The 19,347-nt window shown below is 50.4% G+C and overlaps 1 protein-coding gene across 6 annotated transcripts in view; it reads right to left on the bottom strand.

Annotated features, from left to right (window-relative positions):
- TNFRSF8 (TNF receptor superfamily member 8) overlaps positions 1-19,347 on the bottom strand; it is a 63,329-nt gene that overhangs the window by 33,605 nt on the left and 10,377 nt on the right. Inside the window, exons 2-3 of one of the 6 annotated variants that reach the window (XM_058552924.1) lie at positions 13,679-13,766; positions 5,916-6,032 (exon numbers count right to left, since the gene is read on the bottom strand). In XM_058552924.1, the coding sequence (XP_058408907.1) occupies positions 5,916-6,032; positions 13,679-13,766 (205 nt within the window). Of the gene's footprint in view, positions 1-5,915; positions 6,033-6,197; positions 6,686-13,678; positions 13,767-19,347 lie in introns of those variants that run through there. The other 5 variants (XM_058552927.1, XM_058552925.1, XM_058552926.1 and 2 more) reach the window with 5 other exon arrangements.

Genomic DNA, 19,347 nt, shown 5'->3' with positions numbered 1-19,347 from the left:
GCTCAACATCATTAGCCATTAGGGAAACGCAAATCAAAACCACCTTGAGATACCATTTATATCCAGTAGGATGACTAGAATCAAAAAGACAGACAATAACAAGGGTTGGCGAGGATGTGGAGAAACTTGAATCCTCATACAATGCTAGTGGGAATATAAATTAGTACAGTGCTGTGGAAACCAGTCTGGCAGTTCCTCAAAAAGCTAAACATAGATTGACTATACAATCCAGCAATTCTACTCCTAGATATATGCCCAAGAGAACAGAAAACATGTGTCCACACAAAAACTTGTACATGAATGTGCATAGCAGCATTATTCATAACAGCCAAAAAATAGAAATAATCCAAATGTCCATCAACTGAAGAATGGATAAACAAAATGTGTTATATCCATACAATGCAATATTATTCAGCCATAAAAAGGAATGAAGTACTGATATACGCTACAACATTGATGAACCTTGAAAACATCACACTAAGTCAAAGAAGACAGACACTAAAAGCCACATACTGCATGATTCCCTTTATATGAAATGTCCAAAGGAGGCAAAGCCATAGAGACAGAAAGTAGATTAGTGATTGCCAGGGGATGGAAGGAGGGCAGAATTGAGACGTAAGGGTTTTTTTTGGGGGGAGGTGGAAATATTCTGGAATTAGATAGCGGTGGTGTTGCACGTTGTGAATATAATAAAACCACTGCATTGTACACTTTAAAAGGTGAACGGAAAAAAATCACTGGTAAAAGTAATTAATTAGTTAATGCAAACATCCCTGGAAAACAGCAAGGGGCATCCTTGGTCAACCCGAAATGATGAAGACTTCCTGAAATATGGAAGGCAGATGGGATTGGAGGGAAAAAGGAGACCGCAGCCCAAAATATGCCCAAGAGGAGTATGCTGGGCGAGGCTCTGGGGGCTCCAGGCCCCAGGTGGATGCGTGGCAGGGCGGGCCCCAGGGAATCCGACAGGGAGTGCAGCCGGACCCTCAAGCGGGTCCTTCTCCCCACGCCTCTCACCCACTTAACGCCGCAGAGCTGGAAGCCAGCAGCCCCCCAAGGAGACTCCTGGGTGAGGTGAGCCAGGCGGTGCCCCGGGGCTGGCCATACCCGGGGGGAAGGGACCCTGCAGAACCAAAGACCAGCCAGACCCTGCCCAGCACCCCGCCCCTCCCGCTTACCCCCACCTGCTCTGAGGTGGGTTTCACAAGCCCCGCCCGCAGACCCCCCGAGGCATCAGACACATGTGCAGAACTAGAAGTCACCACACATGAGCGAGAACCAGCACCAAGAAAAAAGAGCCCCAAACTCAAAATGAACTAACACCCGAGGAAGCAGATAAAACAGAAAACAGAACAAGCCTTTAGAATCAGTTCTTATATATTATTATATATTAATTATAATATTCTCAGAGATGCAAAAGGAAATTTCAGCTGTAAAAAGGAATACCCTGAACACGATGCTGTGTTCATCAATTCCTGTTTCACAAGGGCTCAGAGAAAGACTACATTTCCCAGCCTCCCTTGCAGTAGGGTTGGGGGTCATGTGACTGGCTTCTGGCCAATGGGATGTGGGGAGAAATGATAAAAGGCTCTCCTAGGCCTGGCCCCTGACACCATCTCAGGAGACTCTCCCCTCTCTCTTCCCTGCTGAGGTGAGCCTGGTATAGCCCCTAGGTCTCAACTGCACCCCAGAAGCTGTACTGAGGAGAGAATAAAATCCTGACAATTCTCAAAAATCTGGAGAGAGGCAGACTGAGGGCAATGAGTAGACATCCCTGGAAAATTCAAGGCAAAAGCCTTAGAGCAGAGGCCATCCATAACATCAGGGCAGAGGCGGGAATGACTGCCTGGACTGGCCAGCTTCCGGGAGGCAGGGCCAAATTGTGGGAGTGAGCAGAAGGCCTAGGGGTGGGGTCCACTGCTTCCTGGGCAGCAGGAGCTCTGACAGACTCCCTGACAGAGGGGAACGCAAACCCTGCGTGACGACGCCCATCTCTGGGGCACTACCACCCCGCTGGCCTGCAGGCTCCGAAAATGAGCTTCAGAGGCAACACTCAGGATTCCCCCCAAAAATTAAACAGAATTACCGCACGATCCAGCAATTCCACTGCTGAGTGTGCACCCAAGAGAACTGAAAGCAGGGACTGGAAGAGACGTTTGCACACCCATGTTCACCGCAGCACATTCACAACAGCTAAAGGTGGAAGCAACCAAGTGTCCATTGACACACACTGATACACAAAATGTGTTAGATCCATCCAATGGAATATTATTCAGGCTTAAAAAGGAAGGAAATTCTGACACACGCTACATCATGGATGCACTTCGAAGACATTATGCTCAGTGAAATAAGCCAGTGACAAAAGGATAAATATCGTATGATTGCACTTATATGAACTTCCTAGAGAAGTCAAATTCATAGAGACAGAGAGTAGAATGGCGGATGCCCAAGGCTGGGGAGTGGGGGAGGGAGGGGAAGCTGGTGTCTGACGGGGACAGAGTTGGATGATGATGACGGTTGCCTGAAAATGTGAATGCACTTAATGCCACTGAACAGTACACTCCAAAATGGTTAAAATGACAAATTTTATGTTATGTATATTTTACCACAACGTTTTAAAAAAGTCACACTCAGTCCCCAGCTGAAGCTCTGAGCTGAGAAGACGAACTAGAGCCCAGTGAGGTGGGGCAGGCGTAAAGGAGGAGTCACTCACACTGGACCAGGGCAGAAAGGGGGCAGGGCCAGGGCTGCTGCCCCTGCCAAGCTTGAGCAAGGAGGAAGACCTAACAAGGCAACTCGGCAAATGTACCATAGCAGGGAAGAAGGAAGGGAGGGAGGGAGAGACAAAAAAAAAAGAGAAAGATCTTAAAAAGATAGGAATACGTAGGGGCTGGCCCGGTGGCATAGCAGTTAAGTTCACATGCTCCGTTTCGGCTGCCCGAGGTTCACAGGTTCAGATCCTAGGCACAGACCTACACCACTCATCAAGCCATGCTGAGGCAGGGTCCCACATAGAAAAACTAGAAGGACCCAAAACTAGGATATACAACTATGTACTGGGGCTTTGGAGAGATAAAAGAAAAAGAGGAAGACTGGCAATAGATGTTACCTCAGGGTCAATCTTCCTCAAAAAAAAAAAAAAAATGATAGGAATATGTATAGTTTGCAAAGACAAAGAAGCCAGTCTAAAACAAACAGAAGTGATCCCAGGAGTGCTTCACACTATGAAGGAACTTAATAAGAACATAAATGCAATAAAGGAAGAGCTCAAAAAAAAGGTGACTTTAATAAAGGATGAGATAAGAAGGAAGACTGCAGAGCTAAAGGAAACAAACTGAGATGCACAGCACCATCATGAGAAATCCAGGAAATAAATTACCAGTGTCCTGGGGGTGCTGCGGATACCCAGGAGGCAAGAAACAAAAGAGATAAGATAAAAAATTGAGTTAATAGCATAGAGAAAAGATTGAGAAAATACCAGTGAATGCAAGGTAAAAAGACAAAGAAATTAATGCAATTTAAGAAGATGATAGACAAGGAAGAGAGGCAAAGACCATCAAACATAAGGATGACTGGAGTCATTTATCTCTGCTATTGCAGAGATAAAAATCGATGTCAATTTCCCTGAAATGATGGCAGAACTAAATCCGCAGATAGAAAAGGCACCCCAGACACCAGGAAGAACTGGGTCCAAACAATTAGTATTGAGGTATATTCTGGTTAAGTTTTTGATCCTTAAGGAAAAAGAAAGCATTATTCCCTGCAGTCACCTACAAAGGGGAAAAGAGAAGGCTGACTCCAGACCCCTCCACAGCAATATTCATCACAAGAAGACAATGCACCAAGGCCTGCTGAGTTCCAGAGAAAAGATGTCCCAGGAATAATAGTATTCCTGCCAAGTTGTCATTCAAGTATAAAGCCAACAGACATTCTCAAACATGAAAGTCCAGGAATGTGCAAAGATGAATCCTTCCTGAAAAATCCACGACAGTGAACTCTAACCAATCAAGTGATAAATCCAAACGAAAATTTCAGGAACAGAGAAGCTGTGGTAAATGTACTCAGAGTACACAATGGATAAATTTAAATAGCAAAGTAAAGCTAACACGCCCAGGGACTTCGGGTTACAGAAAAGAATATAAACATCATGGACTATGACAAAGGAAAAATAATGTAAGCAATAAAAGTCAGCAAGAGGAGGGGCAGGTCGGCAGGCTGACTACTTCATTTTTAATTACCGGGAATCATGCTACGCGATACTACCTCAAAATTGAAAGAGGTAGACTATGACTTTACCACAAGAGAGAGTCGTTCCTTAAATGATCCTAACCGCTTATTGATTTTCATAACCTCTTTTCTTAATTTTAGAGGGTTTTTTTAAGGAACTAGTTTCTTGTGATAGTTTAAATTTCTTCACTTTAGTTTCTTCTTCCTCTGATACATTGAAATAAAATTAAATATAAACATTTTAATGTCATAAATCATATGATCCCATCCTCTTAAAAATTCCTTTTTTCTGTATGCATATAGTCTGTCTGGCTACTAACCTACCATCCTTCTCTTTAGAGGTACAGAGAAGTGTCAGTCATTCAGTGATGTGGGAGGGGCCAGAGCTGGCTTTCTTCCTTACCCTTCGGTATTGCTTGAATTTTTTTTCCCCCTGAGCTAACATCTGTTGCCAATCTTCCTCTTTTTGCTTTAGGGAGATTCACGCTAAGCTAACATTTGTGCCAGTCTTCCTCTATTTTGTATGTGGGTCGCTGCCACAGCACGGCCACTGCTGAGTGGTGTAGGTCCGTGCCCAGAAACTGAACCCAGGCCACTGAAGCAGATTGCACCGAACTTAACCACTAGGCCATAGGGCTGGCCCCAAAATGCTGTCAATTTAAAAAATTTAAAGATATACCAGAGAAATGCTACCGTAAACAAAGAGGAATGGCAATATTAATATCAAACAACAATGGAATTAAGGCAAACACATTATAAGGCACAAAGAGGTATATTTCATGTTGATAAAAGGCCCAATCCACCAAGAAAATATAATATTGGTGAACACTGTCCCTAATAACATAGCTTTGACATATATAAAGCAAAAATAGATAGAACACAATGAAAATCTGACGAAAAACAAGCACATTGGGAGATAGATTGTAACACATCTATCTCAAAAATGAACCTTTGTGAAAGTGACAAAAATAAATAAGGATGTATGTTGTTTAAATAACACAATTAACAAGCTTGGTCTAACAGGTATATATAGAATTTTGTATGCAACAAACAAAATACACATTTTTTTTTTTGCCCCAAACACATGAAACACGCTAAAAAAATATGGAAAGTTATTAGGCCACAAGAAATCTGAACAAATTTCCCCACCCCACACCCCAAAAACCCACACAAAAGCAAAATAGACACCAGACAGCACACAAACCACATTCACTAACCATAATAAGAAATTGGCAATAGAAGTGCTTATTGAAATAGTCCTGGAAGCGCTGTGGTCTTAGGGAAAGAACACAGCTCTTGGTGTCAGACCATCAGCTCTGAAGCCAGTTCTGCCGCTTACCAGAGTTTTGTAACTTTGGAAAGGCCCTTGACCTCCCTAGGCTTCAGCTGCCTCACCACAAAGGGGGGATAAGAAAAGAATCTTCCCCCAGTGGGTTTTGAAGATTAAACTCAATAAATGTGAGTCCCTCCCTTGAGAAAACATGTTAACTACATGTCTCTAAAAAGTTTGGATGAAAAGGTCAAGGCTGATATCAATTCACAAATCCAGAGGGAGAAACTGAGGCACCAGGGGGCCAATTCAGAGTACAGGCACCAAATCTTGATGCTCCCCACCTTCTAGATTCTCTGCCGCTCCCCTGAGGAACCCCCTCCCTGGAAGGAGCCCCTGGAGGGGAGAAGGCCCTTACCTCCTGAACAGCTCACACAGGCCGTGCAGCGGCCGTCACCATTCAGGTAGTAGTCCTCCTCACACTGCTTCCGGCAGTCAGATACCACCTTCGGGCACGGCTGCTGCGGGGACAGCCCTAGGAAAAGAAGCAGAGAAGCTCCAAGCCAGGCCACCTTAGCAAAGGCCTCACCTCCCCACCCTCCACCGCTCATCCCTGAAGCCTTTCCCAGATCCATCCCTAAACCCCCCAAACATGTTAGTCCAACTCTAGATGGAGGCACTGACGCCTCAGAGGGCAGACCTTGCCTGACGTCACCTGGCGGGTGGGAGAAGCAGTACAGGGTGGGAGGGTGGTGGCTGGGGCTGGGATTCCAGGGCTGCCACATGCCAGCTGCGTGGCCGTGGGCAAGTTACAATGACTTCATGGGTACTATTAGGTTAATAACAGGATCCACCTCCTAGCGCAGTTGACAGGATTAAAGGGGTTGTGAAGACACACGAGTAAGGTACTACAGCAGTCCCGGGCACATGGCGAGCGCCGGAGGAGCACTGGTTATCACTCCTGGCAGGAGTCCTATTTCACTGCAGGAACCGGGGAGCCTAACCTGGGGACTGAGAGGCACCGAATCTCCCAACAGCCCCTGACGCCCACTGTACACGGATGGGAGACGCATGATGCTGTTACGGACCGTACAGGGCAAAAGGGTACGGGGCGTCCTGGACGCCCGCACAAGTGTTGACCTGCCCCGCCCCACTCTCTGTCCAGTGATGGTCTAGCCAGCATGCCTCCCACAGCTGGCTTCCGGGAGGAGCACATGACCCAGGCTGGCCAATCAGAGTGCATCTTCTTCACCACTGTGATTGGTTCATGGCCACGTGACCCACGCCAGCCAATGAGCTGCATCTCTGAGAGTTTCACAAAAGCTGCCAGGGAAGAGCCTGTCTTGGCTGTTGGATTTCCAGTGGAAAGGGCGAGTTAAGCCCAGAGCTGGCGAGTCGTGGCTGCTGCACCAGGGGCAGGGCCTGCCTGAGAAGAAGGCGATTCAGAGGCGAGCAGAGCCCAGAGATGGAGAGAAATGGCCACCTGAGGACATCGCTCAAACCTGAATTTATGGCACCATGGACTTCTCCGTTATTGAGCCAATTATTTCTCTTTTGTCTTGTTTGGGCCTAAGCGAGTTAGGCTTCTGTTAGTTGCAACCAAAAGAATCGGGGCGGGGGGGGGTGGTTCTCAACATTTCATGTGCCTCTTAGTCATGCTGGGGAAGCCTGTGGACACTGCTCAGAATCATGTTTTTAAGTGCATTAAATAAAATACATAGGATTACAAAGGAATCCAGCCATGTTGAAATACAGTTATCAAAGCATTAAACAAAATTAAGATATAGTAATATCTGTGATTCTCTGTAAACTCGTTAAATAAGATCTCATAACTACCACAGTTGCAAAGTAATGATGACATAAACAACATTTGGTCCTATCTGCAACAACTAATACAGTTGTAATATAATATGAGAATATGTGATTGCTGATGCAAAAGCTGCAGATACTATATTACTACTGTGCTTTGCTGCCTTAATCCATATTGGAAGGAGTTCACAAAGAGAACTTTAGCTAGAGGCTAATGAAACAAGTGAACTCACTCAGGTTCACGGCCCCCCTGAAATCTACCTGTGGACCCTTGGGGGTCAATGGACCCCAAGGTAAGAGCCCTGCTCTAGAATAACATGCAAGAGCTTCTCTAAAATACTAGCTTGATGGCTGGCACCCTTTAGCTCAAAAGACTTCAGTAGCTCCCCAGTGGTTGTTTAGAGGTTAAAATCTGATCCCATCACCCCTTGTCTAAAACTTTCAAAGTCTTCTCAAGGCTCCCAGGATAGAGGCCTAGGTCCCTACCATGGTTAATGAGGTTCTGCCCCTTGCTGTCTAATCTCTAGCCACACTGGAGTCTCCCTGTTCCCCAAAGAGGCCATGCTCCCTTCTGCCCCAGGGCCTTTGCACAAGCTGGTCCTGTGCCAGGAATGCTCCTCTCCCCTTCCCCTAATGAACTCCCACTCAGCCTTCACATCATAGTCCAGGCATCACTTCCTCAACAACTTGGTCAGGACCCCTGTTACAAACCATCAGAGACCCATGTACCTCACCCTCCTACGCCTAACCCTATTATAATCTCACACTTATTTGTGGGATAAATTGTCTTGGTGTCTGAATTCCCCACATGAATGTCAGCTCCTCAAGGATGGGTTTTTCCATTTCTGCTCACCAATGATTCCCCTATCGCAGGGCGTGGCACATATTTGATCAATACGTGTTCTGACAACCTAATCAACACAGACTCCTCAGCCTGGCATTCCCAGGCCTCTCTCTGTCTCCAGACTCCTGGGCTGGCATTATTGTACATAGCTCACTTCGTGCACCCTCTACTTCAGCCAATCTGGGCATCTCAGTCTTTTTTCTAGCACCGCTCCTATGTCCTGGAATGTTGTTATGGGTTGAATTATGTCCTCCTTAAAAAGATATGCTGAACTCCAAACACCCAGTATCTCCGAATGTGACCTTATTTGGAGACAGTGTCTTTACAGAGGTCAACAAGTTAAAATGAAGTCATTAGGGTGGGCCCTAATCCAGCGTCCTGATAAAAAGGGGGAAATTTGGATACGGAGACAGACACACACCCAGGGAGACGGCCATCTGAAGGCTGGAGTCATGCTGCCACAAGCCAAGGAACCTAGGAGAGAGGCCAAACCTTCCCTAGAGCCTTCAGAGGGAGCACTGCCCTGCCAACACATTGATCTTGGACTTCTAGCTACCAGAACTGTGAGAAACCAATTTCTGTTGTTTAAGCCGCTCAGCTTGCGTTACTTTGTTACCGCAGCCCGAGCTCACTAACACAGATCCTCTTGCCCAGGCTAAGATGGCCCTCCATCTCCACTCCCAGCTGCTGGGAACCCCTCGTATCCAGCCAGGTCAGACTGAATACCATTCACTCAAGGAACTTTCCTGATCATCTGACCCACTCCAGATTCCCTCTCTGGTCCCTTTAAGATCACCCCTCAGTGTATTCCAATGTGGATACAAACTCTGAAGAAAATGAATCAGGAGCTACAAGAGAAAGGCGGTGGGGTGTGGAGTGGGGGCTCTAGAGAGCGTGGTCGGAGCCCTCTCCGCGTTGGAAGGACTGAAGGACTGAAGCCGTGCAGACAGCTGGGGGCGAGCGTTCCAGGCAGAGGGAAGCGCTGGTGCAAAGGCCCTGAGGAGGAACAAGCATGGCTTGTGCAAAGAGCAGACAGGCCCCAGGGCTGGCACAGAGGGAGCAGAAGAATTATGAGTGTTTATTCCTTTCCAGTTTCTTCTTTCCCCATTTTCCACAGAGATCTTCTCCACTGAGTATCTCTTTTGTAATCAGAAACAAAAATGGTCAAGAAAGCCCCTGGAGTTGTGGTGTTGTTCTCAGAATTGGTTCCCAAGAGTCCCTCCACCCTATCTGCCTCCAGCCGCACTCCACTCCCCGTCTCTGATCAGCGCCTTTCCAGATGTTCTCAGAGTTTGTCCGAACATTCCCGTCACTGCCTCTCACCTCTGGCTCAGAGTCAGGGCTGTCAGGAGACCCGGCCCCAGCTGCTTTGGCCCCAGAAACTCTCCCCACTCAGTCTGGGCCGCCAGCCCCTCCAGCCTCCCCTCCTACGCTCCCCCTTCCCACCCTGTGCTTTGGCCAAATGGAACCCCTGCCAGTTCTGGAATGGCCCATCCTTGCTCACTCCAGGCCTTGGCACATTCTGTGTCCTCTAACCGGAGCACACTCTTCCCACTTTGGCCTGGCCAACTCATTCATCCTCATGATCCTTTAGATGCCACCTCCTCAAGGAAGAGCCCCCTGAATGTTCCAACCAGGTCAGTCCCCAGGAGTGTGTTCCCATGGCTCCCAGCAGCACACCCCAGATTGTGACAGCCTGTTGCAGCAGACATATTCCAGAAGGGCTTTCCAGCCCACAGGCTGCCTTTCTTGGAGAACTGCTTATCTCACCCCTCCCCGTCTAGCAGTGGTCCAGGGCAATCCTGGCCCTGGGGAACCAGAGCAGGGGTGGACATCTGGATTCATCGGAGTCATCAGATGCTTTCATGTTGTGCTTTGAGATTGGGGCTGAGGGATGTTTGTCAAGTGTCCCTCCCGTTGCCCTGACGGAGAACTGCAGACTGGGAAGGGAACTGTGGGCCAGCCAAGCTTGGCCAAGGGCAGGGCGGGCAGGGGAGGCCACCCCCTCTTCCCTCCTGCTCACAGCCCTTGGAGAAACCCTCAGCTCTTGGGACAAGATGGGGTACACCCGTCTGGCCACAAACAAACCATGCTCTCCACCTAACACGGCGCCTGGCTTCACCTCATCCCCCCACACCTGGGCAGGCCTCACATACCCCCAGGGGAGACCCCTTCCTAGGAGGAATGAGTCTGCACACTCAGGGGAGGGTGGTTCAGGAAGCAGGGTGCAGAATGGGAAGGGGGTTGTAGCCCCCACACGGGCTCTTCACTGACATGCTCTGCTGCCTCCCCAAATTGCGTTAGATGGCTATGTATGAGCCCTGCCGAGCCACTTACTAGCAGTGACCATGGGGAAACCCCTGAACCCCACCCTGTCCGAGTCTCCTCTCTGGTTTCCTATCACGGTGCAATGAGCTGATGTAGGTAGAGGGCTCAGCACTGTGGCTGGCACAGAGCCTGCTCCACCAATGTTAATCCTTGCCGTTGTTATGAAGCAATGAGTGAGCTCCCCGTCACTGAGGGTGTGTAAGCAGAGGGCTGCAGATCAGCTGTCAAGCATGCTAGAAAGGGCATTTCAGGCCTGGGCAAGAGGAGGCATCTGATGACATCTAAACTTCTCAATCTCAAAGGTCTCCGTTTCCTTCCTCCACCAACCCGCCCCCGTGCAAACCCTGCCACACAGCTGAGCGCTGATTGCAGAGGGCGGGCAAAATGTCAGAAATTTCCCCGAGAGACCGAGGAAGGGGTTTTTGTGGGTTTTTCATTTTTCCTCTCTTGCTTGCCCGGAAGCACAGGGTCAATAAAACTCCAGTAAAATGCCCCGCCCACTACACCAGCATGAGGTGCCACCCCCAGTCACTGGGCCTTGGAGAGGGGCCCCCTCTTCCCCAGTCACAGCATCTAAGTGGAGGGAGCCTGGGACTGGATGTCACTCTCTCTCCACCCGCTCCCCGTTAAGGCTCCTCCAGAGGACACGGGAAGGAAGTATCTGTCTTTCTCCCCGAGGCTGGGATTGTGGGTCCCATGGAAAGTCACAGAGCACCATGGGCCACACCACTGCAGAACCCTGGCTGCAGTGGGCCTGGGGAGAGGCAGTGTGCACCAGCCACACAGCACTGGGCAGTGAGGGAGGGCTTCAGGGAGGAAGGGGTGCCAGGACTGCAGCAGGTGGAGTCAGTAGGGGAGGGCATCCCAGGTGCAGACAAAGGCCCAGAGACTCGAAAGTGCACAGTAGGTTCAGAGGACGCCAAGCACAGCAGTTCCTGTAGAAAGGCCAAGGGAGAAAAAGCTGGAAAGGTGACAAGTGACCTCACTACAAGAACGAGCAATAAATGGTTGTTGGGTGGACGAGTGGATGAAAAGGGGATGGAAGGGGGTGGGGGAGGGATGGGCACGGATGGGAGGGGTAGGGTGCTAGGGACTGAACTGTGTCCCCCCAAACGCATATGTCAAAGCCCCAACTCCAGTGTGACTGTATTTGGGGATGGGGCTTTTAGGAGGAAATCAAATGAGGTCATAAGGGTGGAGCCTGATCCGATAGGATTGGTGGCCTTAGAAGAAGAGAAAGAGAGATCTCTCTCTCTCTCTGTCTCTCTCTCTCTCTGTCTCTCTGTCTCTCTCTGTCTCTCTCTCTCTCTCTCTCTCTCTCTCTCTCTCTCTCTCTCTCTCTCTCTCGGCCATGAGAAGGCAGCTGTCTGCAAGCCAAGAAGAGGTTTCTCACCAGAAACCGAACCCTGCTGGAATCTTGACTTGGACTTTCTAGCTTCCAGAATGCGAGAAAATAATGCCTGTTGTTCGAGCCCCCCAGTCTCTGGTAGTTTGTTATGGTGACGCCAGCAGACTGTGACAGATGGGTAGACGGATGGAGAGTGGAGGGGGAGGAGGGGGATGGAGGAGGATGAGAGGGGATAGAGAGGGAGGAGGGGGATGGAGGAGGATGAGAGGGGATAGAGGGGGAGGAGGGGGATGGAGGAGGGGGATGGAGGAGGATGAGAGGGGATAGAGGGGGAGGAGGGGGATGGAAGAGGGGGAGGAGGGGACTGGATGGGGGTGGGGGGGAGGGGGGAGGGGCGGGGGTTGAGGGGGGATGGGGAGGAGGGGGGTGGAGGAGGGATGGAGGAAAGGGAGGGAGAGGAAGGAAGGGGATGGAGGGGTGAGGAGGGGGGAGGAGGGGGCTGGGAGGACACAGGGGTGGGGGGTTGGGGGGAGCATGGATGGTTAGTGAGTGGGTGAAAGGATAGGCCACTGGACGGCAGGTACATGGGTGGGAGGTGGCCAGCCTGTTAGGCACTGGAGTCCCAAGCAGTGAAAAAAGCACAGGGACCCCCCGATATACACTTTAAAATCAACACTAAACCACAAAATAAAGGTGCGAAAGTCCAATAAAATTCTACTTTTCCCCTACAGTGACGACTTTGAACCATTTTTGGAAATAGAAAATATCAAATTCTTTCCAAAAATGTTTCTCTCGGCCCCCTGGTGGCCTGAGCACGGCTCGGTCTGCCCCTGTGGTCTCGGAACAGGCTGACCCGGGTTTTCGCCCAGCTCCAGCCACATACTCTTGGTGACTTTGCACCTCGTGGCCCATCACCACCCTCCAGACAGCAATGCTGGGAGCCTTAGAGGATGGGCAGCTGGGCCCCTGACTATCCTGAAGACCCCCACCCACCCCCATGGCTTGTTATGATGCACAGTCACGTAGAGTCCTCACAGCCTCTGCTGGCGTAACTAATATCGTTCTTCCCCCACGAGTCTCTGTTTCCGGAGGTCAGAGACCACAGTTCAGTTTTATCTCATGCCCCACCCAGTCAAGGCGACTAGATGTGACTCGGGACTTTCAATAACAGCCACAGAGGATGGCAGTGCCTCCTGAGCCTGTGCTAGTTGCTCACCTCCTCTGGCCTGAGCATCTGCTGCAAAGTGGAAAGACCAAGGCTCATCCTTGTTCTGGAAGGACTTCCTGATAATCTACTAGGAGCCAATCTTTGTGCTGGGGGTGGGCAAGCCTTCCAGGACGCGACCTCTGACCAGGGAGACTGGTTCCGGAGAGATCTGTAGTCCAGGCAGCCTTGGGACGAACGCATGCTCTGGGTCGGAGAACGTGAGGACTGTGAAGGGCTTGCAGGCCCAGAAATGAGGGGCAGTCAGCGGGGTGTCACAGCCCAGGCTCTGGGGTCACGGAACCTGGGCTCCAGCCTCAGCCGGCTCTGTGACCTTGGGCAAGTTACTTAACCTTGCAGCGCCCCAAAAGCCTCATCTGCCAAATGAGACTCCTAAGGGACAATTGTGAGGATCCGAGGAGATGATGCAACGCAGGTGAAGGTCTCAGACTAGTGTGTCCACAGTAAGTGTCCAATGAGGGGCGGCTATTAATTAAAAACAAAAACTCGAAGAGGGATGGCCTTCAGAAACGTGGAGCCAATATGACAATGACGATGCTGGCTCCCGTCTTTCCCACTCCCCAATCCCCCCGAGCGCTGTAACTTGAGGATGAAAACCCGCCTTGTCCCCCACAGCACCCCACTTACCCTCGGGGCACCGGTAACACCACCTCCCGGTGGCCTCGTCGTAGAATTGGCTGGGGTCTCTAGCAGAGGCGTCCGTGGGGGCTCCATCCTGGAGGGCGGGACAAACTGGTGAGGCCAGGCGGGTCCCAGACACCCATCCTCCCTCCTGCCACTCAGTCCCAGGAGGCCTGGTCTCCACTTGCGGTCACGGCCAGGCCTCATGTCATAGAAGAGAAATCAGGACAGAAACTCCTGATGTCACATCTGTGACACACACCCCAAACCCACTCTGCCCTTGGGCTTCCCCCAGGGGCGATGGCAGCTCCAGCCTTCCACACCTCAGGCCCAAAACCCTGGGGTCGCCCTTAACTCTCTCCTCCTCTGTGCTCACATCCAACCCATCAACAAATTCTCTTTGGACCATTACCCCCACCTCCTCTACCTGGTCCCAGCCCCAAGTCCCCCCTCCCCTGCATTAATTCAGCTGCCTCCTACCCAGCCTCTGGAGTGGACCCAGCAATGAGAATTTCTGGTAAACTTGTTTGTTGAAGTCTAATAGATCTCAAGTATATACCCACTGAATTTTTACAGTGTGAACACATCTTGCCACCAGCACCCAGATCAAGAAACAGGACATTGCCAGCACCCCAGCACCCTCCCTCATGGCCCTTCCCACCGGCTACCCAAGAAAGGACCCCGCTAACCTGACATCTACACCATAGATTCGCTTTGTCTGCTTTTGAACTTGACATATGTAGAATTACACACTCTGTTCTCTTGCAACTGGCTTCTTTAACTCAACATTATATTATGAGAATCATCCACATTGTTGCAAATAGTGACCATTCATTCAAATTCATTGCTTTGCAGTATGGCATCACATTGAATACTCACAAGTTATGTAACTATTCCACTCTTGATGGACCTTTGGGCTGTTTCTACTTCTTGGTCATTACGAATAATGCTGCTAGGAACATTCCTGTACGTACATTTTGGTGCACAAATGTACACATTCCTGTTGGGTATATATCCAGGAGTGGAATTGCTGGGTCGTAAAGTATGTGCATGCTCAGCCTTGATAGTTTCTCCATACAGTTTCCTAAACTGCACTAATTGACACTTCACAGCAGAGTATGAGTGTTCCAACTGCTCCACATGCTTGCCAACACTTGGCATTATCAGTTTTTAAAATCTCAGCCATTTTGGTGTGCGTGTAGTGGTATTTCATTGTGTATTTTATTTGCATTTCTCTGATGAGTAATCGTGTTGGGTACCTTTTCCCATCTTCATTAACCATTTGGATATTCTCTCTTGTAAGATGCCTATGCAAGTCTTTTGTCTATTTTTTTGAAAAATTGGATTGTCTGGCCTTTCTTATTGATGTGTGGGAGTTCTTTAGATATTCTGGATACAAGCTTTTTTTTTTTTTTTGGTGAGGGAGATCAGCCCTGAGCTAACATCCGTGCTAATCCTCCTCTTTTTGCTGAGGAAGACCAGCTCTGAGCTAACATCCATTGCCAATCCTCCTCCTTTTTTTTCCCCACAGCCCCAGTAGATAGTTGTATGTCATAGTTACACATCCTTCTAGTTGCTGTATGCGGGACGCAGCCTCAGCATGGCCGGAGAAGCGGTGCGTCAGCGCGCGCCCAGGATCCGAACCCGGGCCGCCAGTAGCAGAGCACGCACACTTAACCGCTAAGCCACGGGGCCGGCCCTGGATACAAGATTTTTGTTGAATAAATGTGCTGCAAATATCTTCTCCCATTTCACTTTAATGGAGTCTTTTGATGAACAGAAGTTCTTAGTTTTAATGAAGTACAATTTATCAATCTTTCCTTTTATGGTTAATGTCCTATTTAAGAAATATTTGCTGCCCAATGTCATTTAGATATTCTCCCACGTTACCTTCTAGATGACCCGGCTTCGCCTGGCACAATTAGGTTTCATTTTGGTGCATGGTGGGAAATACGTGCAAGACCCACTTTCTTCAGGAATATGCTTTTTTAACAAGCTCTCCCACATGTTTCCAGGGGTCTTTGGAAGTTAAGCCCCCTCTTATGGGAGGTTCAAGAGAGGAAAGTCTGCTGAGATCCTGGGGAAGGAAATTTCTGGTAGAGTGAAAGCAGAGCAGGAAGCAGATTTTTGGGCAGACCCCTAACGAGGAGCTCCAGGAAGGGAGGGCGGGAGGGAGGGGAGGAGACAGGGCAGGAGGGAGCTGTGTCCCACCTCTCTGTCTTCAGCATCAAGACGGCGCACAGACAAGAGGTAGCCACTTGTGGGATGAATGGGGCAGACACACACACACACACACACACACACACACACACACACACGCCCCGAGGAGAGGCCTGGCTGGCTTAAGGGGCTTCCCTCTGTTCTCTCCACTCAAGGGAACAATGAAAACTAATCAACAGACACTTCCATCACTGTCAGAGAGCAGCAAGGAGGCCAGTGTGGCTGGAAATGGATACGCGGAGTGTTGGGTCCATTCTTCTTTTTTCCTTTTTTTGCACATCTGAAGCGTCCCCGTATACATTTGAAATAATAAACATAACCTGACATGTGCACAACACCAGTCACATGGCACTTGTGTGTCTCCTTTCTCATTTAATCCAGAGCCCGGGCCTTGAGGACATTCTCTTCCCCTACCCATGCCCAGCCTCCTCCCTCCAGCAGGATCTCGTCCTTCTCAAGTAAACCAGGGGCTCCCGGGAGCCTCTCTAGGGGCAGAGACCTGTCAAGACACCCCGAGGTTCTCCCTGTCCCGCAGCATCTCACCAAATGAGCTTGGAAGCCCATGGGCGGGTGTGCTGGGAGTGCGGGGGTTCAGCCCTGCTAGGCCTGCTGCGTGTGGGGGAAATTCTGGTCTTGGCCTGCGTTTTCCCTTCCTGGCCTGTGTGCATCCCATTGATAGCTACGGACGCTGCGGGGGCCATGGCCTCAGACCCTGCTCACTCTGCTGGGGCCTAGGGGGACAGCTGAGGGGGGCTTACCCTTCACCTCCTGCCACCACACCCTGGGCCAATGGAGGGGTGGGAGGTGCAGAGAAGAATAGGGAGCCCATGGTATTGCGTATCACTCCCCTTGAGTCACATATCTCTTCCTGTACGCCATCCCCAGCCCTTTGGGGCCAGATCACCACCACATGTTACAGACGAGGAAACTGCAGCTCAGAGAGGTGCAGTCACCCACCAAAGGTCACACAGCAACTAAGCGTAGAGAGGAGATTTGAGTGTCACTGTGTCTCCAGTTCTCTCCCCCTCTCTGAGCCGCAGGCTGCCCATCTGTAAAATAAAAAAGGTCCAGGGTGCTGAGAAAGACACCATCTCACATCTGTGGTCTTCCTACCAAAAGTCCATAATCTGAATGAAATCATAAGGAAATGCCAGATAAACCCAAACTGAAGGACTTTCTACAAAACAACTGGTCTGGACTCTTTAAATATGCCAGTGCATGTAAGACAAAGAAGAGCTGTGGAAGGTTCCAGAATAAAGGAGACTAGAGACACAAGACAACTGGAGGCGTGCCTGGATTGGATCCTGAATCAGGGTGGGGGGGTATTGCTGTGGAGGAGATATTGAGACAGCTGGTGAAATCTGAATACAGACTTGCTATTGGATTATGTCTACCCAGGTGCCACGCCTGAATCTGGTAAATTGTTTATGGGAGAGATGTCTTTGTTGTAAAGGAAAGACGCCGGAATATTTAGGGGTGAAGGACCAAAATGTCTGCAACTAACTTGCAAACGGTTCAGCAAAAGAAAATAGTAATAATAAAAATAATAATAATATGTGTATAGGGGCCAGCCCGGTGGCGTAGCAGTTAAGTGCACACACTCTGTTTCGGGCGGCCTGGGGTTCGCACGTTCAGATTCTCGGCAGGGACCTACGCACCGCTTGTCAAGCCACGCTGTGGCGGTGTCCCTTATACAGTAGAGGAAGATGGCCACAGATGTTAGCCCAGGGCCCATCTTCCTCAGCAAAAAAGAGGAGGATTGGCAACAGATGTTAGCTCAGGGCTGATCTTCCTCAAGAAAAAAAATAATTAAAAAAATAATAACAATATGTGTATACATAAAGAGAGGGAGAAATAAAGCAATGGTACAAAACCACAGACGTCAGTAACAGCACCTCAAGGACTCCTAAGCGCTCAGGAAGGAGCTGCAACTTTTCAATAAATCTGTGTAAATCCGTGATTTGCCACCAGGGGGCGCTGTCTTCTTGCTGTCCGGAGGGGGTCGGGCTCTCAGCCCGGATGTCCAGCGCGAACCCATCAGAGCCCCATGGAGGGAGTACAGGAGTAGGGTCCCCTGTTCCCACGTGGGGCTTATGGGGGCAGAGGCTAGCCCCCCTAATCCGATGGAGATGCGGGACCCCAGCTGACCCCTGCCATTTCCAAACACGTAGGTGGAGTCCAGGTGGGGCACAGCTCAGCCCCATCCCCCAGCATCCGCCCCCGACGCCCCCGGCGCTGTGGATGACCTTCTCTGGCAGAGACACTGGGGATTTTTTTTTCTTTTTTTGCCTATGATGTCATAGTTTTATAAGCGCCCAGAAAACGGGGTCAAGGCAATGCACACATGTTGTTGTAGAAGTAACAACAGCAGTTACTGAACCCAACAGCCCTGTGAGACCCTGTTACCGTGGAAACTAGTCTCTGGAAGGTCAGAGACCTGCCCAAGATCACACTGTGGCAGGTCTGCTGACTCTTGACCAGTACACGAGGGCATCAAGCGCCTACTGTGTGCTAGAGAGCTGAACAGGCCCCAGAACACCCTCCAGGAGCTGTTGCTCCATGGGGGAGACAACCCCACCTTCCCAGGGTCTTCCCAGCCCATAACCTGGGGGGAGGCAGCATGCGGGGCCCTGAGCTTCACCTGTGCTGCACTGTCTGTGGTCCCCAAAGGATGGCCCCGACTCAGGCCCCAGGCACAGCCATCACCACCCCTGCCCCAATCCGTGCTCTCCCTCTGCCATCTCCCCAATCACCCTGCTGTACGCCCCACCCCCGCCCACTCACATGGGCCCTCCGCCCATCCCCGCTCCTGGCAGAGAAGGCAGCCTCGGCATCCACAGCAGCCCCTAGAAGTCTGACCCTCCGAATTGCCAGGGTCCCACCAATTCCCCTTGGCCATGGGCCCAGACCCTGGATGGCCCATCAGCTCCTGCTGCCCCAGGGCAAAGAGAGACAGCTGGGCCGTGCTCTGGCTCCTGGCTTGGGAGGGACAGGGGTCAGGAAGGGGAGAGTGGGAGGGGGAAGCCCGAGGACTAGGAGGGGGGCTTTTGGGTGGGGTTCCCCACAGGTTCGAGGCAGAGCGAGGTGTCCACAGGGTGACGAGCCATGCAACCAGGGGCCCTTGGCCCAGTCTTAGCGCATCAAGATAAAGAGAGAGTGGCCTGAAACCTTCCCATTTCTAAACCTCTCTATTTTCAGGTTGGTTTGGTTTTCCCTGCAAAACCTGGTAAATTTCACTTTCAAAAAGTCCCACCTGGCCTCAGCAGCGTAGAGGGATAGGAGCTCACCACACCTGTGGACGCGGAGTCCAGAGCTGGGGGCGGAGGGCAGAGTCAGATCCAATGCAAAATACCCAAAGGGGCCAGAGATGGGCCATGCGCCCCACCCCCACCCCAGGGATTCCCCACCTCTATTACTCAAGGTGAGCTGCCTGGGCTAGCAGCATTGGCACCACT

Source organism: Diceros bicornis, chromosome 13 (assembly GCF_020826845.1).
Source record: "Diceros bicornis minor isolate mBicDic1 chromosome 13, mDicBic1.mat.cur, whole genome shotgun sequence".
Classification (NCBI taxonomy): Eukaryota; Metazoa; Chordata; class Mammalia; order Perissodactyla; family Rhinocerotidae; genus Diceros; species Diceros bicornis.
The sequence above is the reverse complement of the archived record's forward strand: the minus strand, read 5'-3'. Positions and strand labels throughout refer to the sequence as shown.